The following is a 23,295-nucleotide window of genomic DNA, read 5'->3' as shown; positions in this document are numbered from 1 at the left end:
TAGTTTAAGTGCATCCTCACCTCTTTCTCTTCAATGGTTACTGTGATGCCGATTGGGGAAATGATATTGATGATCGGAGATCCACTTCTAGCTTCTGTTGGTTCTTGGGAAACTCTCCTATATCGTGGAGTTCAAAGAAGCAACCTGTTGTTTCAAGATCCAGTACAGAGGCAGAATATCGAAGCTTAGCTAATGCCACTTCAGAATTATTATGGATTCAGTCTCTGCTCACAGAACTTCGGATTCCATGCTGTAGCATTCCCATTATATAGTGTGACAATATTAGCACTATTGCATTAAGTGCTAATTCTATTCTTCATTCCAAAACAAAGCATCTTGAGTTGGATATTCATTTTGTTTGGGAAAAGGTTGCCATCGCTTAATGTTCAGTACGTTCCATCATATGATCAAACAGTAGATGTTCTGACCTAACCTTTGACAGCCATGACGTACACTCGTCTACGTTCCAAGCTGTGTGTTGTTCCCAGAACTACGCCCAGCTTGAGGGGGCAAGATAAGGATCAAGCCCAATTAGCACAAAGCCCACTTCTTGACAAACCTATTTCAGCTAGCCCATAAAATTGCAAGATGATATAGTCCAAGTCTAAGAAGAATCAAGAGAACCTAGTGGATAGATTTTATCCCTCATGGAAGAATATTACTATATTAGTTTGTTATTACGATTGGAGCAAATAGCCATAGGAGTATATAAATAAGGGAGAGCTTTGTTTTCTTTAAGTTAATCAAAATCATAAGTGATGGTTATCAAAATGAAATATATTTCCATTTTTATCTCTGTTTCAATTCTCTAACTGAAAATACAAGTTGGGGAGAAAGAAATGCTGGAAAAAGAATCATAAATAGAATCTACTTAAAAAAAATGGAGTCTGAACAAAACTCAAATATGTATATATAATATACGTACAAAAAATTAGAAACCAAAATCGGGCCTAGTTTGTACATTTAATCAGCTTCTCTTGATCTGCGTACGTATCTCTACTTTACTTGTACTTGTTCAGTTGTTCCAGAGAACAAGGGAAATGCTCAAAGATCATAAATGCATGAATATTTACATGAAAACAACAATGTTCTATTTTAATATGTGAAGGTATAAAAGTTGACCCTGAAAACTTAAACTCCAAGATCAAAGGATGGAGAGCCCTGAATAGCCAGATTTAGAGGCATAGCCTCATTTGTCATTGATATATTCCGTGCACAGCAATCTCTGAGTTGTTTTGAGGCTTCTTCCTCCAGAGCATCAAGGTCAATACCTTCATAAAATTGATCATCATCCTCAAACACCTCTCTCTTTTCTTCCATATTCTGTATTTCTAACTGGGATGAGGTCTTGGCAGTAGCTTCACAGAGCAAACTGAATTTGTCGTCTAAATTAACCACTGGCACAGATTGAGCTTGAAAGAAGCTCAATTTTCTCTTCCGGCTGTCTGGCCTGCACTCATTATCAATCTCGGTGGAAAAAAATCCAGATTTCTTAGCTGTCAACTCTAAGCCAGTTTGAGTAGTCTTATTATACTTTGTTCCTGATGAACTCCCATTTTCGTTCATCGTACTACTTTGAACCATAGAGTGAGGACTGAAATCCATGGAAACGTTGGGAGTTCTCTGAAATGGGGATTGACTGAGCAAGGACCGCCTGCAAAATATGGGTACCAATTCCAGTTGCTTTTTAAGTATAGAGCACATTCCCTTGTGTCAATCAAAACATTCAGAAAACAATCTCCCTTGTGGTTTTTTTTTTTTTAAAGAAATTATTTGTCCAAAAATCAATCGTAGCCTCCAAGATGGAAAACATGCTTTTTAAGGGAAATGTTTGCATGCAAAACCTGTAAATCGCCATCATGTCAGTCCGATTGACTCCAGGCTGTGAATCTGCTAATGTAGGATCCACACCGTCATCTATGAAACTGTCCTCATATGAACTGTTCATCTGCTCGTCTTCCTCGTCATCAGATACAGAAACTTCTGAAGATACCCTAAATTAGAAGCCAAAGTAAATTATAAATAATGATAGCAACCACAAAAGAGAAACAAGGAGCAAGGGGTATGTTTTTATCAAATATTTAAAATGACACAAAAATAGGGAAGGGGGAATATGGTATTACGTCTGTCCAGCTGACAAAAGTAGGCCATCGATTTTTATAGCGCGATAGTGACTTACTCTGCTTCATCGTGAATATAGACAACAGCATTTTTTTCTTGCTTTCTCTTACCTGGATGCAAAAGAATAACATAAGCATGTTTCAGCACAGAGAAAGCTTATTTACATTGATATGGAGTTTAATTACCTAGTTCTACAAGAAAGTTTAAGCTAAACTGATATTTTTCGAGGGCAGATAAGAAACTCGTATTGGTTAACCTTTGACTGGCTTAATTTTAGTATGAACTCCAGTAACAATTTGATCATCGGATTTTCGAGGAACTTTCCCACTGCCATCTCCATGCTTGCGTAACCTTCTTAGCTTGTGATGCTGCTCAAATGTTACAGATTTTTCTACAGATTCTACAAGCCAATCTTTGCTGCTGCTGCTTGAGTTTGAGGACTTATCACTAGGCATTTGTGCTTCTTTAGCACCTGGAACAGGTGACTTGCATGCACTTGGTGCATTTTTGTCCAGATACAGACCAGGAGTTTGAATGACACCTTTACTCAAACATGGGACATTCGTTTCCTTTTCTTCAACTTGCCTAGAGTTCATTGAAATCTGTGCTTGTACTTGTGGGGTCGAAACAAGAGCAGGAAGAATTGAACTGTCTTCATCACAATTCCATTTACCTGTACACTTTAATGCAAACATTAGCCTAAGCACCAAGACACGATAGAACAGGTATGATGATTCAGAAAACGAGCATTACTTAAGGGAGATTCTGGAACAATCCCACTTTTGATGAAATTAGTCAGCCGAGGACTGAGATCAGAATCCCTAAATTCATTGCTGGACTCAGCTTCAACAACTGGGATCATGCTACACACAACTTTATGAGCCTCACCAGAGAGATCCATTTCTTCTGATTTTCTGATAGTGCCTAAGTTCACATAAATTGTCAGCTTTGGGAAAAATGTACTTTTTGCAGATTACATAGAAATCATTCAAAAAAATCCTTACATCGGGGGGATCTTGACCCTGGAGACAGTTTACCTTTTGCTTGCATCTTCTCTTCAGGATTTTCAGAATTATCCATCAACTTGTTTACAGACGAAACACCAATACTGTTTCTGCTTTTCAGATGAGATTGTAGAGGAAATTGAGGCAATGATAAAACCAGAACATTTCCAAGATCATCCACTGATATAGATTCTGATCCAAACAGGGGAGTATGCCTGCATGGTTTTTCTTTGTCTAAATCTTCAATGTGCATCTCTCTTGTTCTTCTAGTTCCTCAAGCTCTTTATCATTTTCTACTGTCTCCCAATGCCCTTCAGCAGGATTCCTTTCTAAATTTATAACAGTGTTAGCCCAAAGTTTCATCATGTATCAAGCAAGTATTCATAATCTGGGTATTTCCAGTGACTCAGGTAGCCCATGATATAGTAAATTGGGCCTTTACTCGACCTTTGTGCAGAAAAGTGAAAAATAAATGGCCGGCAACTCAAACCAAGCAGAGCCAGCTAATAAAATAATTAGTTAGCAATCACCACGTAGCAACCAAAGTTACTAGGTTAGATAATATGTTAAATAAATTAAAATAATTCTAAATTTTAGTATGCATGATTAAACTACAGCTAAAAAAATTGAATAAATAAATAAAGCAATAGGGCAACCATTGGTTCAAAATGTATTAGGTGGATGAACTACAAGTCAATAATCATTCCAAATCAAACTGTATCGTATGAAAATCTATTCCAACGTCATAAATGCATGGTGAACCATGAACAATGATTGAAACGCTCTCACGATGCAATTAAGCAGCAAAAAACATTTAATAGGAAGGTGCTCTTAACCTTTCACAATCCCCTTCTGGGATTCCACAGCTTCAACACGTGAGGAAGGATATGAAATATCTTCATCCTGACCAAAAATGATTCGAATAATTATAAAGGATAGCACACATGATTAAAGTTCGACAAGAGCTAGAACACAAACCTTGGCAAAAATAGTTATATTCTCTATACAGAATGATCGGCCTTGCAAACATTGCATTGTATCTATTAGGAAACAAGTTCTAGATGAATGCAGCACTTGATTCACGGGGGAGGGAAATGCCTGAAAATGAGGAAAGGCGACAAGAGATGGTTTCCAAGCAACTTTAATGGCAGCGGGAAAATAATTGGCAAGCAAGTCCATCTCAGCCTCCACTAATTTGGTTTTGAATGATGGCACTGAGACAGGGCTATCATCTTTCATTTTCTTTCCACGCGGAACAAATTGTTCAATTGACATTCTAAGAAATTGCACTTCTGGTCTAAAACGATGGGGGACCTGCAAGTGCGTATGGACATAATCCCAGGTGTTAGCTGAATCACAGTAACAGAAATTTCTTTTACCAGAAAATTACAGAAAAAATCAGCAGAAAAGCATACCATCCTTGGACTAGAATGGAAATTAAAGCTACTCAGTCCGCCATTTCGCATGTGTTTGTCAATGGACTTGCTGGTTGCTTTTTTTCGCATGTAACCCTTCAGTTCAGATCCTTCACATGCTAAAACTAGTAAATCTTATTAAGAAAATTTCTGAAAGAGTGACTGAACCACAATAACATTTTTAAGTTTTTATATTATCGATAGGATGTGACAGACATTCAATTATCAAGCTTAAAAAAATGAATCCTTCAAGATAAAGAACAAGGAGATGGATATCTACACGTCCTTCATGCTTCCTTCCAGTCCTCCCCATGCGCTGAATCATTCTCAAAGGTGATACGTTTGCATCAAAGCATACAACGAGATCAACTTCCATGATATCTAGACCTTCTTCACCAATCGATGTCGCAACAAGAACATTGTATCCACCTGTCCGAAATTTCTACAGAGGCAAGTTAAGTAAACCATCAAGGACAGAACACGAGAGGAAGCAAAAAAGTAGTACCTTTAAAACAGCCTGTTGAACTTTTTGTGGCTGTCCCTTCAACGTTTTTCCTTCGTAGAAATACAAGAAAAATCACAAATATTTATCAATAATTTCATGAGACCAAATAAATAATACCAAGTTGGCTGTTTGAACGCTAAATGTGAGGGAATATCGTGGAACATATATGCACTCCGGTTTTTGGACTTTTGCACCAAATCTGGTCACTTGGTTGAGCCATAAATGGCATGAGCTGTAGCATCCACGTAAACGAGCCAGTCGAGTATTGAGAAAACTACCACTCTGACCGGCCCATTGTAGTAAAACAAATTAAGCATTACAGTGCAACCGACAGAGGAGAACTACCACCACCAATTAAAAAATACATGTGGAAATTAGTTTGAAAATCTTGCTTAGACCCAAATGAGAAAAGTGATAGGTCATTTCAATTCAAATGGAAAGCTGATATAGTTCCATCAAAGAAAAGTTGAATTTACGTACCGGCGAAGCGATTTCAGATATGAATGGTCAGGACTACAACTACAACCATTGTGACTTGCATTATTTTCAAACCCATTTACTCAAAATTTCATAAATATATCTTGAAGAGCATAGGAAAAACAGATTGAAACCAATTATTAAAATGTTTACATTCATCAAGTTGGGAATGTACAATGACAAAAGCAAAGAACAGTTGAGTGACAAACCTGAGCTTTGGCCAATGAATTCCATAGCTTTAACAAACTCCCCAATGTTTTCTAGAGCACTCATTATGTCCCTGAACCATTTAAGGAGAAACGACATTTTATTATACTTCTAATTTGATGTCAGGACAGGATGTAGAAAGATTTGAAGAAACAAAGATCAATTTGACCTGACACTGCCCCTAAAATTTGAGAAGATTATGACTCTGGAGCTTTGTGGATCTTTCACTTCTGCATGAGAAATTGCAGACTCAGTTGCTCTGCATAAATACTAAAATGTAGCGCAAATGTAAAATACTGAAATGAAAGAAAAGCAGCCGTGATCCTGGAACTCTTCCCTTCAAGTTTTACATATCATTCTATAACATTATACAGACAGGTATGATGCAATTTTAAGAGTTTAACATACTGTTAGCTGTCATCTCATGCATTATTTCAACTTCAAACTGCTGTATTTTTTATAGTTGTTAGACAGCAAAATTAACATAGTCAGAAGCAACATGCCCACAAACACAGACTTGTCATGTAATTGAAATACTTTTCATGCTACATACTGAAATGGTCAGTCAGCACATCCAGCATTTTTGCCAATTTTGGGCTCGGGGCACCATTGGAGACAGTTTTCTGCATCAGAAGTTTTGCTTTCAACAGAACTTCATTTCTGCTCATGAACCGGGCAAAGGACCTGCAAAACCATTCAACTATACTCATAAAGATCCTCATCTTTCATAAAAAATCAGTTGTAACCTTCTCGAACACTTTTCGGCTAACAAGATAAAAAAATTTGAGTTAGCGTAAGTGCAGATATAATAGCAAATGATATTATTTGGAATGATGTTTCAATAAAAAGTTGAGGAAACCCCAACCGACAAATCAATTAACTTAAACAGGGAAACACCTCCAATACAAAAAAAGCAAGTCATGAGTGAGAGTGCAGGTGCAAAGACTTGATCACCATCAGAGTGTTTGCAATGAAAAGAAGGATAAAAAGATACAATAATCCTCTTGAATCCAAAAAAATCACATATACTCATTCATATTATGCATGATTGAAAAAGGAAAAAAACAAACTTTATTCAATGATGAATAGAGACCTACCCCTGTTTCAATTTCTCCTCAAGCATCTCAAACGCAGGCCTTATTCCATGGCTTGTGAGCAATTTTCTCACGTGGTATAGTGTTATAAGAACACCAAAATAGCCTTCAATTTCTCCATATTTCATATGAGGAAGGTCCACTGGAGGTTCTAGCCGAAATTTATCCCTTGAATTGAGTAGATTGAAGGGGCTTAACTGTCAATTATCAATAACGTTTTTAAGACAAAAAAGAGCCCGTGACCAGAAATTTGTTAAAAGAAAACAATAATTGTGTGAGAACCGAAATTTTTTTTTAAAGATAAAAAAAAAATAAATAAATAAATTGTAAGGAAATTTGTAGGATAATAAGATATGCACATTGGGAAATTAATTGTTAGAAATCTTTTTACCAAGTCAATAATACCTACACTAAGGCATGCTAATTTTCGAAAATTGGAAAGAATATTTGCATGATTGGAGTATCATACAAATTAAAAGGGTTGAGGCATGATAATTGCTAGAGATTTCGAAAATCCCTCCTAGATTAATTTCCTAGTTATGGTGATGGATAGATACTAGTGTGATTGGGAAATATATCATCCAAGATGGCTCAAAATCTTTCCCACCTAGCAACCTAATTTTCGAAAATATTGAGGGGCAAGGGATTAAGGAATGAATCTCATTAATTGGTAGCAAAATAAACTCATCATGGAATGATTTTCTTAGGAAAAAAATCGTGTGAATCTTGAGTGCAAATATGTGGGATTTTGATGCCATATTCAATTCCACTCCCCTCAACTATAAATAGGCCATCACCTTACTCCACAAGACACCACAATTTTCGAAATCCCCTTTGCTGAAATTCACGAAATTCAGCAGCCTCTCCCTAGCGAAACTCTGCCCAAATATCGTCTCAAAATCATCCGAGAAATCGAACCGAAGCGCTGCCCGGACAAGGAGCGAGGAGCGATCTAAATTCCAAAGCCAAGCATTCACGTTTCTTTAGCAATCAAATACGGTAAGTGGGCTATTTTTTTTAAACTTTAAAAATCTCGAATTTATGCATACATGTTTTCGATTTTTACAAGAAAAATAAATAGTGGAGTAGAATCTTCTTTCTACTCTTTTCGTGTAATTGTCATACGATTTTTAAAGCACTGTGAGGAGTCGACTGTATACGGTAGGGAATCCCAACCACGACGTACCCTTACGCGGTGGGGGACATAACCGCTATACGGCCTCGCCCCCTTAGAGGAGTAAAAATTAGGGACTGACGTCAGTAAACCGTAGAAGGTAGATGAGTCGCAATGCTGTGTCAATGTTATGCATGTTTATGAAGTATGTATGCAAGTCATGTATTATTCTCGAAATTTATGCATGTTGCTTTATTTTGTGCTCGATTTCCCCCACTTGCTGAGTATTTCCCAAATACTCACCCCCTTACAACCCTTCCCAGATAAGCCCGAAGAAGAACTCGAGGATGAGGAGTCCGAACAGTTCTGGGGATGGTGAACGCTCAAGGAATTCAGTTTAAGTTATTATTAAGTAGATTTACGTTTCCGCATTAAAACTATGTCGTCTTATTTATTTTGGGAATTGTAAAGACAATGGTTATTTAATTTAAGATTATGATATATAAACTGGTTCGGTTTATACTGTGCTACAAGAGGCTTGTTGTTGCGATTGTGTGATTGTTAAACAACGTCGGTGTCATTCCCGAGTTTCGGGGCGTGACAAAGTGAGAATCCACCTAACCAGAATTGTGAAATGTAACAGATAAATGACTAATTATGAATGAGTTAATAAATATACACCATTCGACCCTTATTTCAGATACTCATATGGACTGCAGCAAGAAACCAAGCCAAATCTTGAGTAACACATTCTGGAAATTTTATCAACTGATGTCAACGAAGAAAAAAAAATAAAACAAAAAGGAGTTGGTACAAACTCCAAATAGTAAGGTACAAGGCATACCATCTGGACGTCTATCTTCTGAAGCACCCCAAATGCACAAAGCCGGGCAGCAAATGGCCGTACTACTTCCAAAAGCAGATTACTTATTTCAACAGCTTCATCGCCCATAGCCACCTAACATATGCATTAGATGAAAACACCTCTCGTTCACGTATTCGAACAAACCATGCTTTAAGCTGGCGATGCTTTTTGACTGCTGGATTTTCATCATCTAGGTGCAGCCTTGACATATAATAGTCAAATTGAAATCAGCAAAATAAAAATATAAGCACCTCAATTACTTCTATCTTTCTCTCATGCACATATGGAAGCACATCATGATCACTCTCGTTTCGGTATTCAAGAGTAGATATTTGAAGGCTGTCAATTACACACTGAATTGCCTGCTGTTTACCTGCAACATGAATAATCAGAAAAGCAGCACCAGAAAGGAACTCAGAATACCAAATCAACTATCTGTCTTGTGGCCCAATGGAATACTTACTTCCTGGTGTTGCTGTGAGCGCCAATATTCGTAGTTGCACTGGAACATCCATCAACTTCAAAGTGAACAGAAAGTAGCATCAATTTAAAAATAATCAATTGAATAAACGATATGAAAGCAAGTTTCTCCTGAAACTGCAAAGTTACATGATTCTCATCCATGTATTCATCTCAATGTTTCCCTTGCTTGTAGGTTCAAACAACTATGGTATATAGTTTTAATAGAGACAGACTTTTAATTTGATGGTTCAAATTTCAGATATCAGAAAGAATCACACCCTCATCACTCCAACAAAACAAGCCCGGACTTATGAATTACCGAGATTTTCGGTAAGGGAACACAAATCTAGCATCGAGGTAGATATCAACAATACTACTTACAAAACCAAAATCACGAAACAAATTTCATGTCTAATATAAAGGAACTTCAGTGGAATGAAATATGTGGGCATATCTATAAACCTTGTGCAGAACGGGAAGAAAAGAATTAAGATGACCAACCTCACGAACTGCAACAGAGTAGGAATAGTTTCCTGTTGCACGATGTGCCTCATCAATTACCAAACAAACCAGATGTTTTACCAAACATGAACCTGCAACATTGATTCAATTAAGAGGATCTCTGCGAACTACTAATATATTAGTATGATCAAACTTCAGAATAATATTGAATTCTTATTATTTTCAAAGTCAGTGAACATAGTCACAAAACAGAGAATAGATATAGATGTACATCTAGTGAGTAAATATGTATGATTGAATCTTCAGAGATCCATTAAACCAACATTTATTATCCAATCCCAACTGTCAGTAGATATCACAGGGTAAACTTAAACAAATTTTATCATTCAATCCTATAAGCCTTGCTTGGATATATTTGATCAACTTGATAAAGAAACCACAGACAGTATAAGATGAAATAAATTGATGCTAAACTTTGTCAATTGAATAAAAGCAAAAAGATTTTGAATCATAAATAGATCATAGACTAGGTAACATCTGAAGTACTCCATCAAAGCTTGTATGTACTAATAAGTTATCTTCATTTAAAATCATGTCCATCAGTCTTTGACAAGATATTCTAACAAGTCGACAAACACACCAGACTGTATATCCTTCTCCAACACCTGTGGAGTGACAAAGAAAACACGTTTATCTCTCCATAAATTTGCTCTTGTAGCAGGACTCGTCTGGCCTGTCATGTCAATGGTCCATTCCTGTAGCAAGTGTGGTGCAAATGTTCTCAAATTAAGTATAGAAATGGAAACACTTCAACTAAAAACATTAGTAAATAAACTCTAAGAGTGATGTAACCAGCGTCTCACTTGTGGAATTCCAACAATTTTATGACAAGCTTCTATTTGTTGAATAACAAGAGGTCGAGTAGGAGCAGCAAAAACAATTTTTCCTGCCAACAATGCACTAGAAGTATATAGTGTTGCTGCACAATAAAAGTTTCCGATAGAAATAACAAAAATCATTTGAAATAATTTTCAAAGGAAGCGTAATTATTAAAAGCCCAGAACAAGTGCATGCAGGACAAAGGCGTGGTTAGGTCCAGCCGAGTATCCGGTCTTGCCCGTACCACTCGTCTCGTACAGAAGTTCCATTTACATTGTTTAAGCTTAATTCCAATTTGTGCTAACCTGAATTCGATTTACACATAAGCATGATTATTAACGACAAATTCGGAATACATTGTGAAGTCTTGATGGTTATTTTATCATTTTCATACACTGAGCTTGAAAGTAATATAACAGTCTCGTAATCATAATTAGCCACGACAACAGGCTCGTCCCACAGTTTTCAGAGTTACTGGTCGGGGCAAAGTGTCGCATAATTTTCTTCATATATCTTGATTTATAATACTATTACACATGTGCCGTGGATAAGTATGAAGTAAATAAACAATAAAGAAAATAAACATGAAAATACCGAGAGCAATATGGTGCAGAATCGCATTACCTTCAGGAAACCATCTGAAATAATTAAACATGACAACCGCAGCGATAAAAGTTTTTCCAAGCCCTGTTGGTAATACTACTAAGGTATTGGAAAACAGTGCAGTCTGGGTGATAGCAAACTGATAATCACGACGAGAGATGTTCACTGCCATAAATAACAATGACTAAATGAGCCTCTATTTTCTAATGTAGTAAACGCTGAAAGAAACTGTGATTTATGGATAAAGCATAATAATGTCTAGTCCTTTATTCGAAATTCCATATCAATTAACGAGAAAATGAAGTTTTGCATGAAGATGTCGTTTCATAAACATGTAAATTCTAACTTAATAAACCAAGCTGACATTGATCACCAGTTATTTGAAATATATCTGAACAATAATCACCAACACAAGCTTCGGTCCCAAAGCAGTAGAAGTTAACTACAAGAATCTCTCATTTGAAATTGAATTTTCATTCTTAACCACAAATGATTTAACCTTTCTTCAATAACTTTTTCCCAACTCCCAAGTTAATTTTTTACTTCCTCAGTTTTTCTCTGCATGTATAGTTTGTTAATTCTAACGTCCCCACAAGTTCTTCCATCTGGAAATTTTATATAAAAAGTGGTTAGAAAATTTCAGCAGAGCATTCACTTTCCCAGAGAGGAATTGAGTGCTTCTCTACATATTCGAAATTATTACTCACTGTTAGAAAAGAGTATTCAAATAGCATGAAAATGATTCTGGCACAAGGATATTGAAGCTAGAATCAATGACATGGGAAAAACAAAGTTCTTCAAATATGCCCACAAATGACCAAGAGATCGAAATCATCAAATGATAATTACCCAGCGCTTGAGTTCCAAAAAAAGGAAAAACATACTTTTCAGCAGTCCCACTTAAATATCAGTAGTCAAAACACGGGAAAGCAATGTTACAGCAGCATGCATATTATCAACCTGATAATTAGGACTATATGCCTGAAAGATAGCACCTTCATCATGCATTGTCACTTTTCAAACCCGAAAACTGCCACTGGCTCCCTAAATCCCTATCCACCACCACAGCTCCCCAAAAAGATTAACAAATGATAAAAACTAAAAAATCATGGAAACATTGTGAGATTACCACATAGAAACGAAAATTCTGTGGAAAGAAAAGAACCTGGGTAAACCCACGTCTTGGCGGCCTCCGGATCGATCTTGACATATGTGCTACTCATTTCAATAACTTCACACTCGGAAACACCTCTATGATTATCACCAGTAACATCACCAGAGCTCACACTGTTTGAAAATTCCGCCTTTTCCGTACACTGCTTCAAATTGCTAGCAGAAACACCGATAAACTTATCTAATGTAGTTTGCCTAGTTGTAGAAATTGTGGCAATACATTCTCCTTTTCTACACGTTTCTTGAACTGGGTTCGACTTAAAATAACTGTGAGCAATACTAGAACTATTAACTGGGGTGAGCTTTTCAGGAGCAGTAGCTTCGCACGCCACATCAATATCTCTCACGGCCGCTTCCCAATCAAACTCCTATGCACAGAGAAGACATTAAAATAGGAAAGATTACAGATTTTCTATAAAGTATAAAACAAATGCAAATAATACAATGACAATACGAAACAAATTAAACGGATGAACTCTTCCTAACTCACATCGTCATTATCTGTGACGTTGAGAGGGTGGGAAGTGGAACCCATGATCGTTTGCACGCGTTGGAGAGTTGATAATTCGATTTTAATTAGGGTTTCGGTGTGGATGGGATAAATTAACAGAGGTTCCTCAAGAAGCAAGAGCGGCAAAAATCATGAGAGCGCCATTTTTGAAGTTGGTGAAAGACGAGCCTGTCCACGTGTCTTTGGGCTTTTTCCAAAGTGAGACAAATGAATAGCCCATTCAAGTAACCCAAGCACAAAAAGCGCGAAAAGCCCAGGCCTCAGAAGTCGGATCCATCTCATTAGACCATTTGTCGAGTGTGCTGGACTAATTTGATTTGGGTAGTTATTTGACACCGTTAACGATTGTATTTCAAATTCATCATAATTATTACAAATCGAGCAAAACATATTTAGTTGTTTAAGAAAATGGAGACATGGTCATAAGTGAAAATTAACCGTGTTTACAATGTTATTTGCAAGTTACTAGTCGATGTGTTGCGATAGTGTTTTCTTGCATTGTCCAAAATGTTTTTTATATATATACAATGTGGTGTGAAGCGATTCTATTTATCTAAACTCAAACAAGTGAGGCTATAATTCATGATTATCTGTATCTTGTAACCTCGTCCTACCATTTGACAAGAGTATCCTTGTCGTATTGCTTTTAATGGGAAAAAACTGTGCTACATCTGATCGTTGGATAAAGTGAAACTCATATTAAATCAATCGATTTCTCATTGTTAATTAATCGTACGATTTATCAGTTTCTTGATGCCTCGGGATGCCGACCATGTCATTGTAATTCTGTCAACTTTATTAGATTCTAAAGCTAAGTGACAGAAGTCTCGACTCTTAATACGAGGCAGCAAAATGAAGGGGAAAAAAAAGCTTTGGCTGATTCCAAGTTTCGTTTCTTTTTCCTCCCCACTTGTGTTGCAAATCAAGCTTGTCCAATTTTGCTGATACACCAGTTGTTATGTAGGAATTCTTCCCACGGTCCTATCGTGGGTCCTTGCATGTGTCATAGCTCCCAAAAGTAAGCAGATCTTTCTTGATGGATGATGACCTTTTGCTAAAGGATGCTCCAGTGCAATATTGAAGATTTTTGGTGACACTGTTGGAACATTGACATTTGTGGAGGCTTGTTTAAACCTGATCTAACACACTAACGACATGATTGGTGTGAATGAATGAAATAATACATGAATTAAATCGTTCTTGGAATTGAATGAAATGATATTTATATTTCATTTTACTGACGGGTGCGGAAAGAAATGGTAAATATATAGAATGAAATTATTTTTGATAATCAAATATTTATGTTTTTTTTATTTTATTATATGTCTTTATATTAATATTATTACCATGATTATTGACTTATTATTTTATTTATTTGAATTATTAATATTAACATCGTTATTAAATTATCATCTTTTTATTTTTTTTATTAATATAGTGTATATTATTTTATTATTGTTAATATAATATATAATGTTCTATTTATTATTATAATTATTATAAAAATAAAATTATCTAAAAATTAATTATAATATATATTATTTATTATTATTGATGTTATCATTATGATGAAGATATAGATTAAAATTAGTTAAACCAGATAACATTTTTATAAAATATACGATAATTATTTCACACAAGGTTAATAATAGATTATGTCCTTTAACCAGAAAGGAAAAAAATATGGGAACCTAGTAATTGGTAAAGAAGACAAGGGACAGGGAATTTTGATTTTTGAGGGGGGCATTTTGTGAAATTTTTTATTTTTGAGGGGGGGTATTTGAAAATTTTTGATGATACTACAATTTGAAAGGCAGACAAAAATAAAGTGACCTTATTCCTCTTTGAACCTTATCCTCTCTTTGATTTAAAACCCTTTTGTTTTTTGGGTTACAAGGGAGGGGGATTTAAAGCCTTTAATCATGCAAACTATTCATATGCAAGTGGAAGCACTCACCAAGCAATTCAAAAGGAGAAGTTATTCTTAAAACGATATTAATAATTTTTCATCGTGAGATGGATTAATCATATTTATATTTACAAATAAAAAATATTTTTGACCCAAATAGAATATTTGTTGATTTCCTTTTGTCACTAAATCATCCTATGACATGACTCGAGTTAAACTTATGGCATGTTTAGACAACATAAGTAAAACTATCATTTGGCCTAGAAAAATCCATGTTTGCTTGTTTTCTGGCAGAAATATAGCCTAATTCCTTATCAAATACTCAAATTTAAGATTACCCGGAATTTGGGAAGCAAACTCGGGCACTACCCTCACTTCATTTCAAGTGGTAAGATCTTGCCACACATACAATTTCAAAAAAAAAAAGTGGGTCCTATATATTAATGGGCAAATATTGGACCATCCATTCTATCATAGGCCAATGCTCACATGGGTAGGATGAAATAAACCGTAATGAACAAAATATGATTTGACATGTTGCGATCCAAAGAATGAAATGACGAACGTTACAAAACCCTACAAATACACAAGTCCACGCTTGGAAGTAGTCATACAAATGAGGAAGAAACCGAACCTCCAAATCCATCACCAATCAGATGGATGGCTTTAATTCAGCAGCTTTTTGTACAGAATTGTATCGTACTAATAATAATGGAGTTGGGAATAACATGCTACGGTTATCAAGATTTTACAGTACACTTCTAGAATTTACCGCATGGAGGGACATCATTGCATCCTGTAAGAAAATTTATTTCCATTTCAAACCCAACATCCTCAATTTGTTTATGCATTCGAGGGAACGTAGAACAGAGCCAGTTAAGAGCTCAGACAAGATTTTTAACGAGGCAACATCAGTGAAAAAATATGCACGCAGTCTTAAATGTTTAATTAATCAAAATATACTACAATTATTGAAACAAGAATAGAAATCAGGAAAATGGAAGGGGTTGTAAAAATTTTGAGGTAGATCCATCGATCACTATTGAGAATCTTTAGGATTTTCGTCGCCGCTATCGCTGTTTTGTGGCTGACTTTGGTGGTGGTGGTGGTGGTGTTCCAAATTCATTCCTAGATTGATTCTACTATCGGTGCTGCTGTTATATGCATTCATTGAGGCCAACATTCCCATATTAGTTTCTGTAACACCTAAGCCCAGCTGCTGAACCTGGGGTTGTGCCTGCTGCAGCACCATTGAACCGATCTGGACTGGATTGAACCGACCCGCACCAGGAAACTCGAATCCACCTATTCTCTGCACGTGGGAGGCCTTGTACTGCCACTCTTGTTGGCCTACCGGTGTGGTGGAGGCCCCTCCAGTCACTGGAAGCATCCAGAAAGTGTTCCCCATATTCGCAGCGGCAGGGGCCACAGCCCACATGGCGGGAGCCGAGATATAACTCGAGGAATGAGTCAAACCGGGTTTCGGGTCTGATCCCGGTTCTTGGTCTTGAACTCCGTTTCTCCCCGGTTTAGGTGATGCGGCGTCGCTGGTGTCTTCTCTGAATCGTTTTTTCAAGTAATTCTCAACTGGGTCTAGTCCAAAATTAGTGCTTGATGAGGTGAGCTGGGGGTGGAAACCCAGCATGCCAGTTGTTCCGCCGAGGAATAGTGGCGCAGATTTCGATGGTGGGGCTGAAATGGTTGTGCCGCTACTTCGCAACGACACGTTGAGGGTTGAAAAATTGGCCGGAATTGTGCCTGTGCCGGTGGCGGCTATGATTGCTGGTTCAGCTTGGTGTAACAGCCAATCTATTGTTTCACCATCAGACTTGTGACCTAATTCCCTCGTAAGTTGAAAAACGCGAGCTGCACATAAGGCCGGCATGCGTATGCGCCGCCCACGGCCGTCCACCTTTGTGTGGCGGTCTTTGGACGGTTTCTTGACAGCTTTAGCGGCCAAAGAATTATTGTCGTTGCTGTCTGTGTTGGTGGTGGTGGTGGTGGTGGTAGGACGGTTGTTTGTAGTGGCGGTGGGGGTGGAAGACGAGGGGACTAAGTTTCTTGATTGTTGCATGGAGATGGAGCCCATATTGAAGGGGCCAAGGGATGGGGCTGGACCTGACCCAGAACCGGGTTCGGGTTGACTTTGGCGGTGATGATGAGGAGAGACGAGTTGTAGGGGGGAAGCTGATTCACGGTGGTCTGAGTTACTACTACTGCCTTTGTTTTTGGTATGTGGCTCCATGAATTCCATATATCTATCCTTTTGGGAATTAAGAGGGGTTCTTTACTGGATTGTTCAATAATTCTGGCACTCTAAACATGCCTCAAATCCAATAACCAAGATTCAGAGGTAGAAAGAAACAGAGAGAATGGAAGATTAGGCCCCCCTCATGGATCAACTTGTTTTTGTTGAACCAACTGAACAAGTGAATTGTATTGGTGTGGTTGACTGAAGAGAGAGAGTGTGTGTCTGTGAAGCTATGGAAAAAAGGTGGAATGAGTGTGTGCTAGCTGAGAGACGATTGTCGGGGGCCACGTCAAAGTGGTGGTGGGTACTTCGGCAGAGAAAAGACGAGTAAATTGTTGCAGATGCTGTAGCCCACTCGTGGGGTCTTCTTTATATATACATTAATAAAAGGGAAGTAGTACACACAGTACTGGACCGTTCAGCAGCCTTCCTCCCTCAATCAGCTCCTACTATTTGTTTTCTACAATGATGGGGATGATATTGGTATTGTACCACCCACTTTACCCATAAGGAATTTCAGTTACATGGTTACTTCTTTTGAAACTATGTTCTAAGTTACTAATTATATGGGTTTTCCCTAAACAGTATGTTCAATAAATTTGAGGGAAAAAACAGAAGTTGTGATGACCGGAGCGTAGCAGGTAGGATAAGATATGTTAAGTCATACAATAAATTGCAATGAGCAAATAATGAAATTTTTTCTTGTTTACTTGTTACATTTGCTTTATATCTTTATTATTAATCCAAGGAACATGTTGGATGATTTAATACTTTCATGTGGAAGAAGATATTTCAAGTGTGAGAGCTGGAAAACTTGATTGAGAAATTTTCTCAACCGATAGTGATGGTGGCTAAAGTATTTCGTAGTCCTTTTCACTCTTTTTTACTCAACGCCTCTTTTTCATGTGGGATAAGCAAATGATTAAATAATAACGCATAGTGCCTGAATGCTGATGATGACCATTAATATGGGCCAATGGCAATCATCAAGTTCAATAAGCAGTCTTCTCTTGCATTTCGATACAATTTTTTCTTCCCATCATTATCGTAAGATTGAAGTTTTGCCACAGTTTCAATATTAAAATTTCATAAACATGTATTGAAAGCAGTCAAAGTAGAGGAGGAGAGAGTAAATAGGCACACACCCCTTTAAGCAGGAAACAGAATTACGTAGATGAAAGAGCAGGGACCATTTGGAGAAAGTGACATGAAGAAATTAGAGCCACAGAAAGAGATGGAGGATTTTTCAATATATTAATGGCCGTGGACCTCTACTGTCTTTGGATTGGAGAGGACAAGCTAAGGTTGGACAGCTCAGGTGAGAGAGATGATAATATCACAGCATCTAAAAACAACAAAAAAATCCAGCTCATCTCCACACTTGACCCACTCTACTCCCTACCTAATTACTTCATTTTTTGGTCCACCGCGGTTCTGACTTACCCAGAGTCGGATCGAATCCATTACGGGGAAAACTTTAGCAGCATCTACCTCTACGTCGACAAACTTGAACTCGAAATCTTAATCCAAGGAGAATGAACTCCTTTAAAACTTTATCTAAGATGTTGATCTTTTTAAATGTACGTGGTAAACTCGACCAGTGATTCGTGGTAATCGGGATCACAGATGAAAACGACTTAGACGGAATACGAACACACTACAACATATTTATATCCTATAAAGTTATAAAAAAAACAGGGGAGAATTCCAACTTCCAAGTAACCACGACATATGATGTTCTTTAAAATTATCGCGTTTGGACTAATCTGAGCCCAATGATAGCCTTGAAAAGGGTCAATTTGGAGAATTTATCAAGATCTTCGGTGATAAGTAAAAAAATCTCCTTAAACGTGGTATTTGGTCAAATCTATGAAGATGAGGTAAGAGTAATAGCCGGCATGATTATCGAGTCCTGCTAGTTGAAGTATCATACCTCGATCAAAATTCTACCGAGTTAAGAATCATATTTCAACAAGGTAATTAACTCTTCCAGTTCCAATAAATACCAGGTATTTGCTATGATTTTGGGACATTCACACTCTCCTGCTCACTTTGCACTAAAATATCGCACTATTTGCTCTTTACGCTCCTAATCAGAGCACTGACGTGAGTATTGGAGGGACGACACCGGAAAAATAACTGGCGCCTTTTAACTCTATTTTTGACTGCGTAGACTCTTCAGCACCAACCTGACCCCAAAATTTTAGGAGATTTGAAAATCCACTCACAAGACCAAGACCGAACCAAAAATAAAATTTTGGTATCAACAACATTTTTTTCTTTCTGTTTTAAATTTGTAATACAAGCATGGGCCTACGTAGAAGAGTTCAAAGTGGAAAAATTAAATACTCTGGTATTTGTATTCAACCACCATCTGACAGCACAATTCAGTGAAAGTTAGCTCGGAGATGCTTATCATTAGCTGATGGTATTTTTCTAAGAGCAACTTGTCATCATGTATTGAAGAAGATTTCCAAATGTCTTAATCCAAAATTTGGACTTTTTCACAGACAGCCATTGGTTAAACACATGTATTCCAAATCTCAAATTCATATTTCAAAATGCATTTGGAAAATGAAGCACAGATGATTAAATGTCTATATTATTAAGAAGAGACCTCAAGATATGCTTGTCTTGGAGGGCATTATAGTACACACAACAAGCTTTTCATCGAACCCACAACAAGGTTTTGTTCTTCTCTGATATTACTCTATGCAGTAGAATGATTCTTCAGCAAGTCCATGAGGAGGATCTCTTAATAACAGGCTTCATTTGCTTATCTTCTTCAAGGGAGATCATTCCCAAGTGTGAAGGATCCTCCAACATCATTTTTGCCACAAGATATCCAGCAATAGACCATGTTTGGTACTTTCTTGCCTGTTTGCCTACGTATCTTCCTGACTTACCATCATAATATTCAGGCCAGCTATCCTTGAGCAGACGGCTCTCAGCAAGATCTATCGCTCGTCTTGCGATTTGTGGGCGTCCAGTTTTGATGCAGCCCGCTGTTAGCAGCCATAGAAGTACTGCATTCCAGATGCATAAAATGTCATTAGAAAAGATGCACGAGTTGATATGAGCAGGTGAAATACACTGTGAATATGATATATCAGAGGAAACGAAGAGAGATTGGAAAAACCTGGCCAAGATCCTCCATTATGATAGCTCCATCTTGTATTCTTTGGATCACATCCGGTAACAATTCGCCATTCATGACTTTCAATTGCTGGATAACAAATTTTTAGAGGCATTTCTCCAACCAGCTCCTCCCACCTTGATTCTATAAGGTCCATTATAGCAGAAGCTTGCTCGGGGGTGGCAAGAGAAGATAAGATTGCAACACAATTTCCTAACGCAAACCATCTAAAATCCATTCTTGCAGGACTGACATTGCCTATAAAGTAGCCGCCGCGAGTTGGCATAAAATCAAAGACCCACTCAGGGATCGAATCCGGGATCACATTAAACTTATTCACAGCCGTATGTGAGTATTCTTCGGTCTTATACCGATATATGTCATTTAATTGTTGAAAGTCAAGCCAAAAGTAACTTCTCATGTGATAACTCAAGGCATGCAAGCGCTTCACTATTCTTTCGATGAACTCTTTGCCTTCGGCATCAGGCTTCAGCATTGCCAGAGCACATCTCAGCGCCATAAAAAATAGTGCTTGAATCTCAATGGGGTAACCATATATTCCCTGTTTAAATGATGTTGTTGTAAGAATATAAAAACGTAAATCCAAGCTGCAATGAAAACATTAGACAGTGTTATGAAAGAGAGATTTATGTGTTAACTCACCATTCTACGATCAATCATGGAACATCCATCTGCGCATAGCAAGGTAGGAAATGTGTCAAATCCTTCGGACAGACACAGAGTCATAATAAGTCTCATGCCCTTTTGACACTCTGGTGTCTCAGACAGAGATAGATCTCCCGTAGATTTAGTATATGCACGAAGAAGAATTATCCACCAGAAACCAGAATCAACTGGAGCCACTCTTCCAATTGCACTCTCACCAAAATCCGCAACTATAGTATCTGTCTTGCGAACTGGATCGTGAAGAACTTTGAAACTAGCTGGCATAACACCCTCACCAAGTTTGAATCGATCTACTTTTTTCTCCCACCCTTGAAGTTGAAGTGTCTTCATTAGGAAATTCTTTACTATATCAGGCTCACCATTAATTAAAAAGGCCAGTGCACTTGGTACAAAATCTCGAACAAAAACCTAAATTTAATAGACAAAAGTAAATTTTCAGTTCGTTGCACACTTTTTCTCCTTACAGAATCAAATTACCGGGAAAATGGACAGAACAACAGTTTCTTACTTTCTCTAACAAATTATTACCTGGTCATAATTCAAGACCTCCTCTGAAGCATGATCATAAGCAGCAATTGTGCCAACTGGTTGGCCCCTAAAGGAAACCAGCGAGCGTCTGAGTGCTTCCCAAGCATCAGCAACCATTGGGTGCGGCTCGAAAGAATTCCGAGCAGATGAAGTTGGGGTGTCCAATGCGGATCGTCCGGGAGAATATGCACTCTCATAATTCTCTATACCTCTGGACAAGCCTATGGATAACTCACTTAAAGACCTCTCATCAAAAGATCTCTGTCTCTCAATGTTCAATCTGGGCTTATCGAGCAGCTTTGACAGATCATAGTCAGTCAAATCAGGGATCGAGCAATAAGAACTCACATTTTTAAGGCCAGTAGTCTCTTTTGCACCATCCATACCATTCCTCATACCATCCACAATAACATTAAGACTATCCATCTTCCGTTACACTTTCAGTCACAAGGGGGAATTTGCTATTAGATAAAGATGAAGAACACATACTTGCACGCACAATCTAAAATGATGAGGAAAAACGTCCAACACCGCGTACAAAAACCTTTCTTCATCAAGAATACCATGGAATATGGAACAAGAAAGGAAAGTAAAAATGTACATACATAAAATATGATAGTCGGGAATTTGATTCATAATACCTAACCCGTATCACGTCAAAAATGGAATAAAAGTTATTTGGACCGACAGAAAGTAATCCAAGAGGTAACAAATTTACCACCACATTTAAACGATCTCGCACAAACTTGTAATTAAAAAAAAACTAATACATGTGGCTCACCAAAGAAACATTACTGTTCCCAGTTATAATCTTGCTCCAGAGTTAACGGTTTTGACAAGATGCATACATAACATGCGTAAGAGATAGTTCGCCTAAACGTGGAAAGCTAAAATCCCACCAACCATCCAAACTTTTTTTAAAAAAAACTAGCACTGTACGAAAGATTGGAACTTCAATCACCCCTCTAATATTATAAGAGCAAATTATATTGCATAATCATAAAAGAGAGCATGAATTCCTTATATAGCTCCGGCAAAATAAAATAAAAAAAGGTATACAAAGATTGAATATTTACAAGTAGGTATAGTCGACATAATCATAGGCCTACACCACATAAATCCAGAAAGCACAGAAGAGACATGTTAAACCTTAAAATATCCGCCAAAAAAACATCACGGAAAAGGTGGGAAAAAAAAAAGCATAACCCATATATCTCAAGCAATGATAGAAGTAAATACTGCGTGTGGAAAGAGATTTAAGAATCTAAAGGGTGTCGTATAAAAACAGCCAAACTGACGGAGATACGTCAGATCTAAATCTGTAATATTTCCCCTCCACAAATGAAGAAAACACACACAAAAACACGGAGAGAGAAGCCTCAAGAAACAAGAATGTAAGAAGACAATGTGGAGGGAGATATACCTGGGAGCCGGCGGCCGACGGGATTAGCGGAGGAGAAAAGAAGAGATAGAGGGGAGTCAAAATGGAGAAGAGAGGAAAAAGAATCACGTTGGCGGAAGCTTGTATATATAGACCAGTCAACAAACCAACCAACCAACCAACAAAGAAAAGAGATTGTGTGAGAAAGAGAGAGAAATGGCGTATGATAAACGAGGCCTGAAAGTAGGTCAGTCATTATCCAATTAAAATATTTTTAAAAAAGTATTAATTAACTGCCTATTGTCCACTCATATTTCATTATTACAATAGCCTTATGGGTATTAATAAATTTAAAAACAATATTAATTTAAAGACAACTTTTGTATTAACAGCTTATATTTCATTATTACAGTAGACTTAAGGGTGTTAGCCGGTTCAAATAGGCCCTCACCTACCGCATCCAAATCAAGAACAATTAACTTTACGAATATTTATCCGTGAGACGGGTCAA

At 37.4% G+C, this 23,295-nt stretch overlaps 3 protein-coding genes across 3 annotated transcripts; all 3 read right to left on the bottom strand.

The window, feature by feature from the left end:
* Positions 1–1,041: 1,041 nt before the first annotated feature.
* LOC142551744 (DEAD-box ATP-dependent RNA helicase FANCM-like) lies at positions 1,042–13,010 on the bottom strand. The gene is given in 25 exon segments (XM_075661129.1): positions 1,042–1,654; positions 1,845–1,994; positions 2,180–2,231; positions 2,378–2,794; positions 2,875–3,045; positions 3,126–3,358; positions 3,361–3,454; positions 3,962–4,028; positions 4,104–4,439; positions 4,541–4,668; positions 4,817–4,982; positions 5,046–5,095; positions 5,732–5,802; positions 5,899–5,959; positions 6,283–6,413; positions 6,827–7,020; positions 8,782–8,895; positions 9,054–9,175; positions 9,266–9,320; positions 9,766–9,857; positions 10,367–10,481; positions 10,590–10,672; positions 11,230–11,373; positions 12,374–12,749; positions 12,872–13,010. Coding segments are annotated over 25 exon segments (3,990 nt in total). The 5' UTR covers positions 12,917–13,010; the 3' UTR covers positions 1,042–1,131.
* Positions 13,011–15,718: 2,708 nt separating this feature from the next.
* Positions 15,719–17,500, bottom strand: LOC142551742 (transcription factor TCP23-like). Its single transcript, XM_075661126.1, has one exon. It carries the CDS (start codon positions 17,053–17,055, stop codon positions 15,841–15,843), a length of 1,215 nt encoding a protein of 404 aa, XP_075517241.1. The 5' UTR covers positions 17,056–17,500; the 3' UTR covers positions 15,719–15,840.
* A 2,127-nt stretch (positions 17,501–19,627) lies between these two features.
* LOC142551741 (putative alkaline/neutral invertase D) lies at positions 19,628–22,986 on the bottom strand. The gene is made up of 5 exons (XM_075661125.1): positions 22,827–22,986; positions 21,404–21,840; positions 20,852–21,283; positions 20,192–20,750; positions 19,628–20,078 (listed from the first exon to the last, which is right to left on the bottom strand). Exons 2-5 carry the CDS (start codon positions 21,827–21,829, stop codon positions 19,783–19,785), a joined length of 1,713 nt encoding a protein of 570 aa, XP_075517240.1. The 5' UTR covers positions 21,830–21,840; positions 22,827–22,986; the 3' UTR covers positions 19,628–19,782.
* Positions 22,987–23,295: the final 309 nt, after the last annotated feature.

Source organism: Primulina tabacum, chromosome 7, assembly GCF_025594145.1.
Source record: "Primulina tabacum isolate GXHZ01 chromosome 7, ASM2559414v2, whole genome shotgun sequence".
NCBI lineage: Eukaryota > Viridiplantae > Streptophyta > Magnoliopsida > Lamiales > Gesneriaceae > Primulina > Primulina tabacum.
Note: the sequence above shows the minus strand (reverse complement) of the source record. Positions and strands in the feature narration are given on the sequence as shown.

Coding starts and splice junctions, on each gene's coding strand:
- LOC142551742 (XM_075661126.1), bottom strand. CDS start 17,055: ATGGAATTCATGGAGCCACATACCAAAAACAAAGGCAGTAGTAGTAAC.
- LOC142551741 (XM_075661125.1), bottom strand. CDS start 21,829: ATGGATAGTCTTAATGTTATTGTGGATGGTATGAGGAATGGTATGGAT. Junction 21,284..21,403: donor AGGTCTTGAATTATGACCAG/GTAATAATTTGT, acceptor TATTAAATTTAG/GTTTTTGTTCGAGATTTTGT. Junction 20,751..20,851: donor CCATGATTGATCGTAGAATG/GTGAGTTAACAC, acceptor TCATTTAAACAG/GGAATATATGGTTACCCCAT.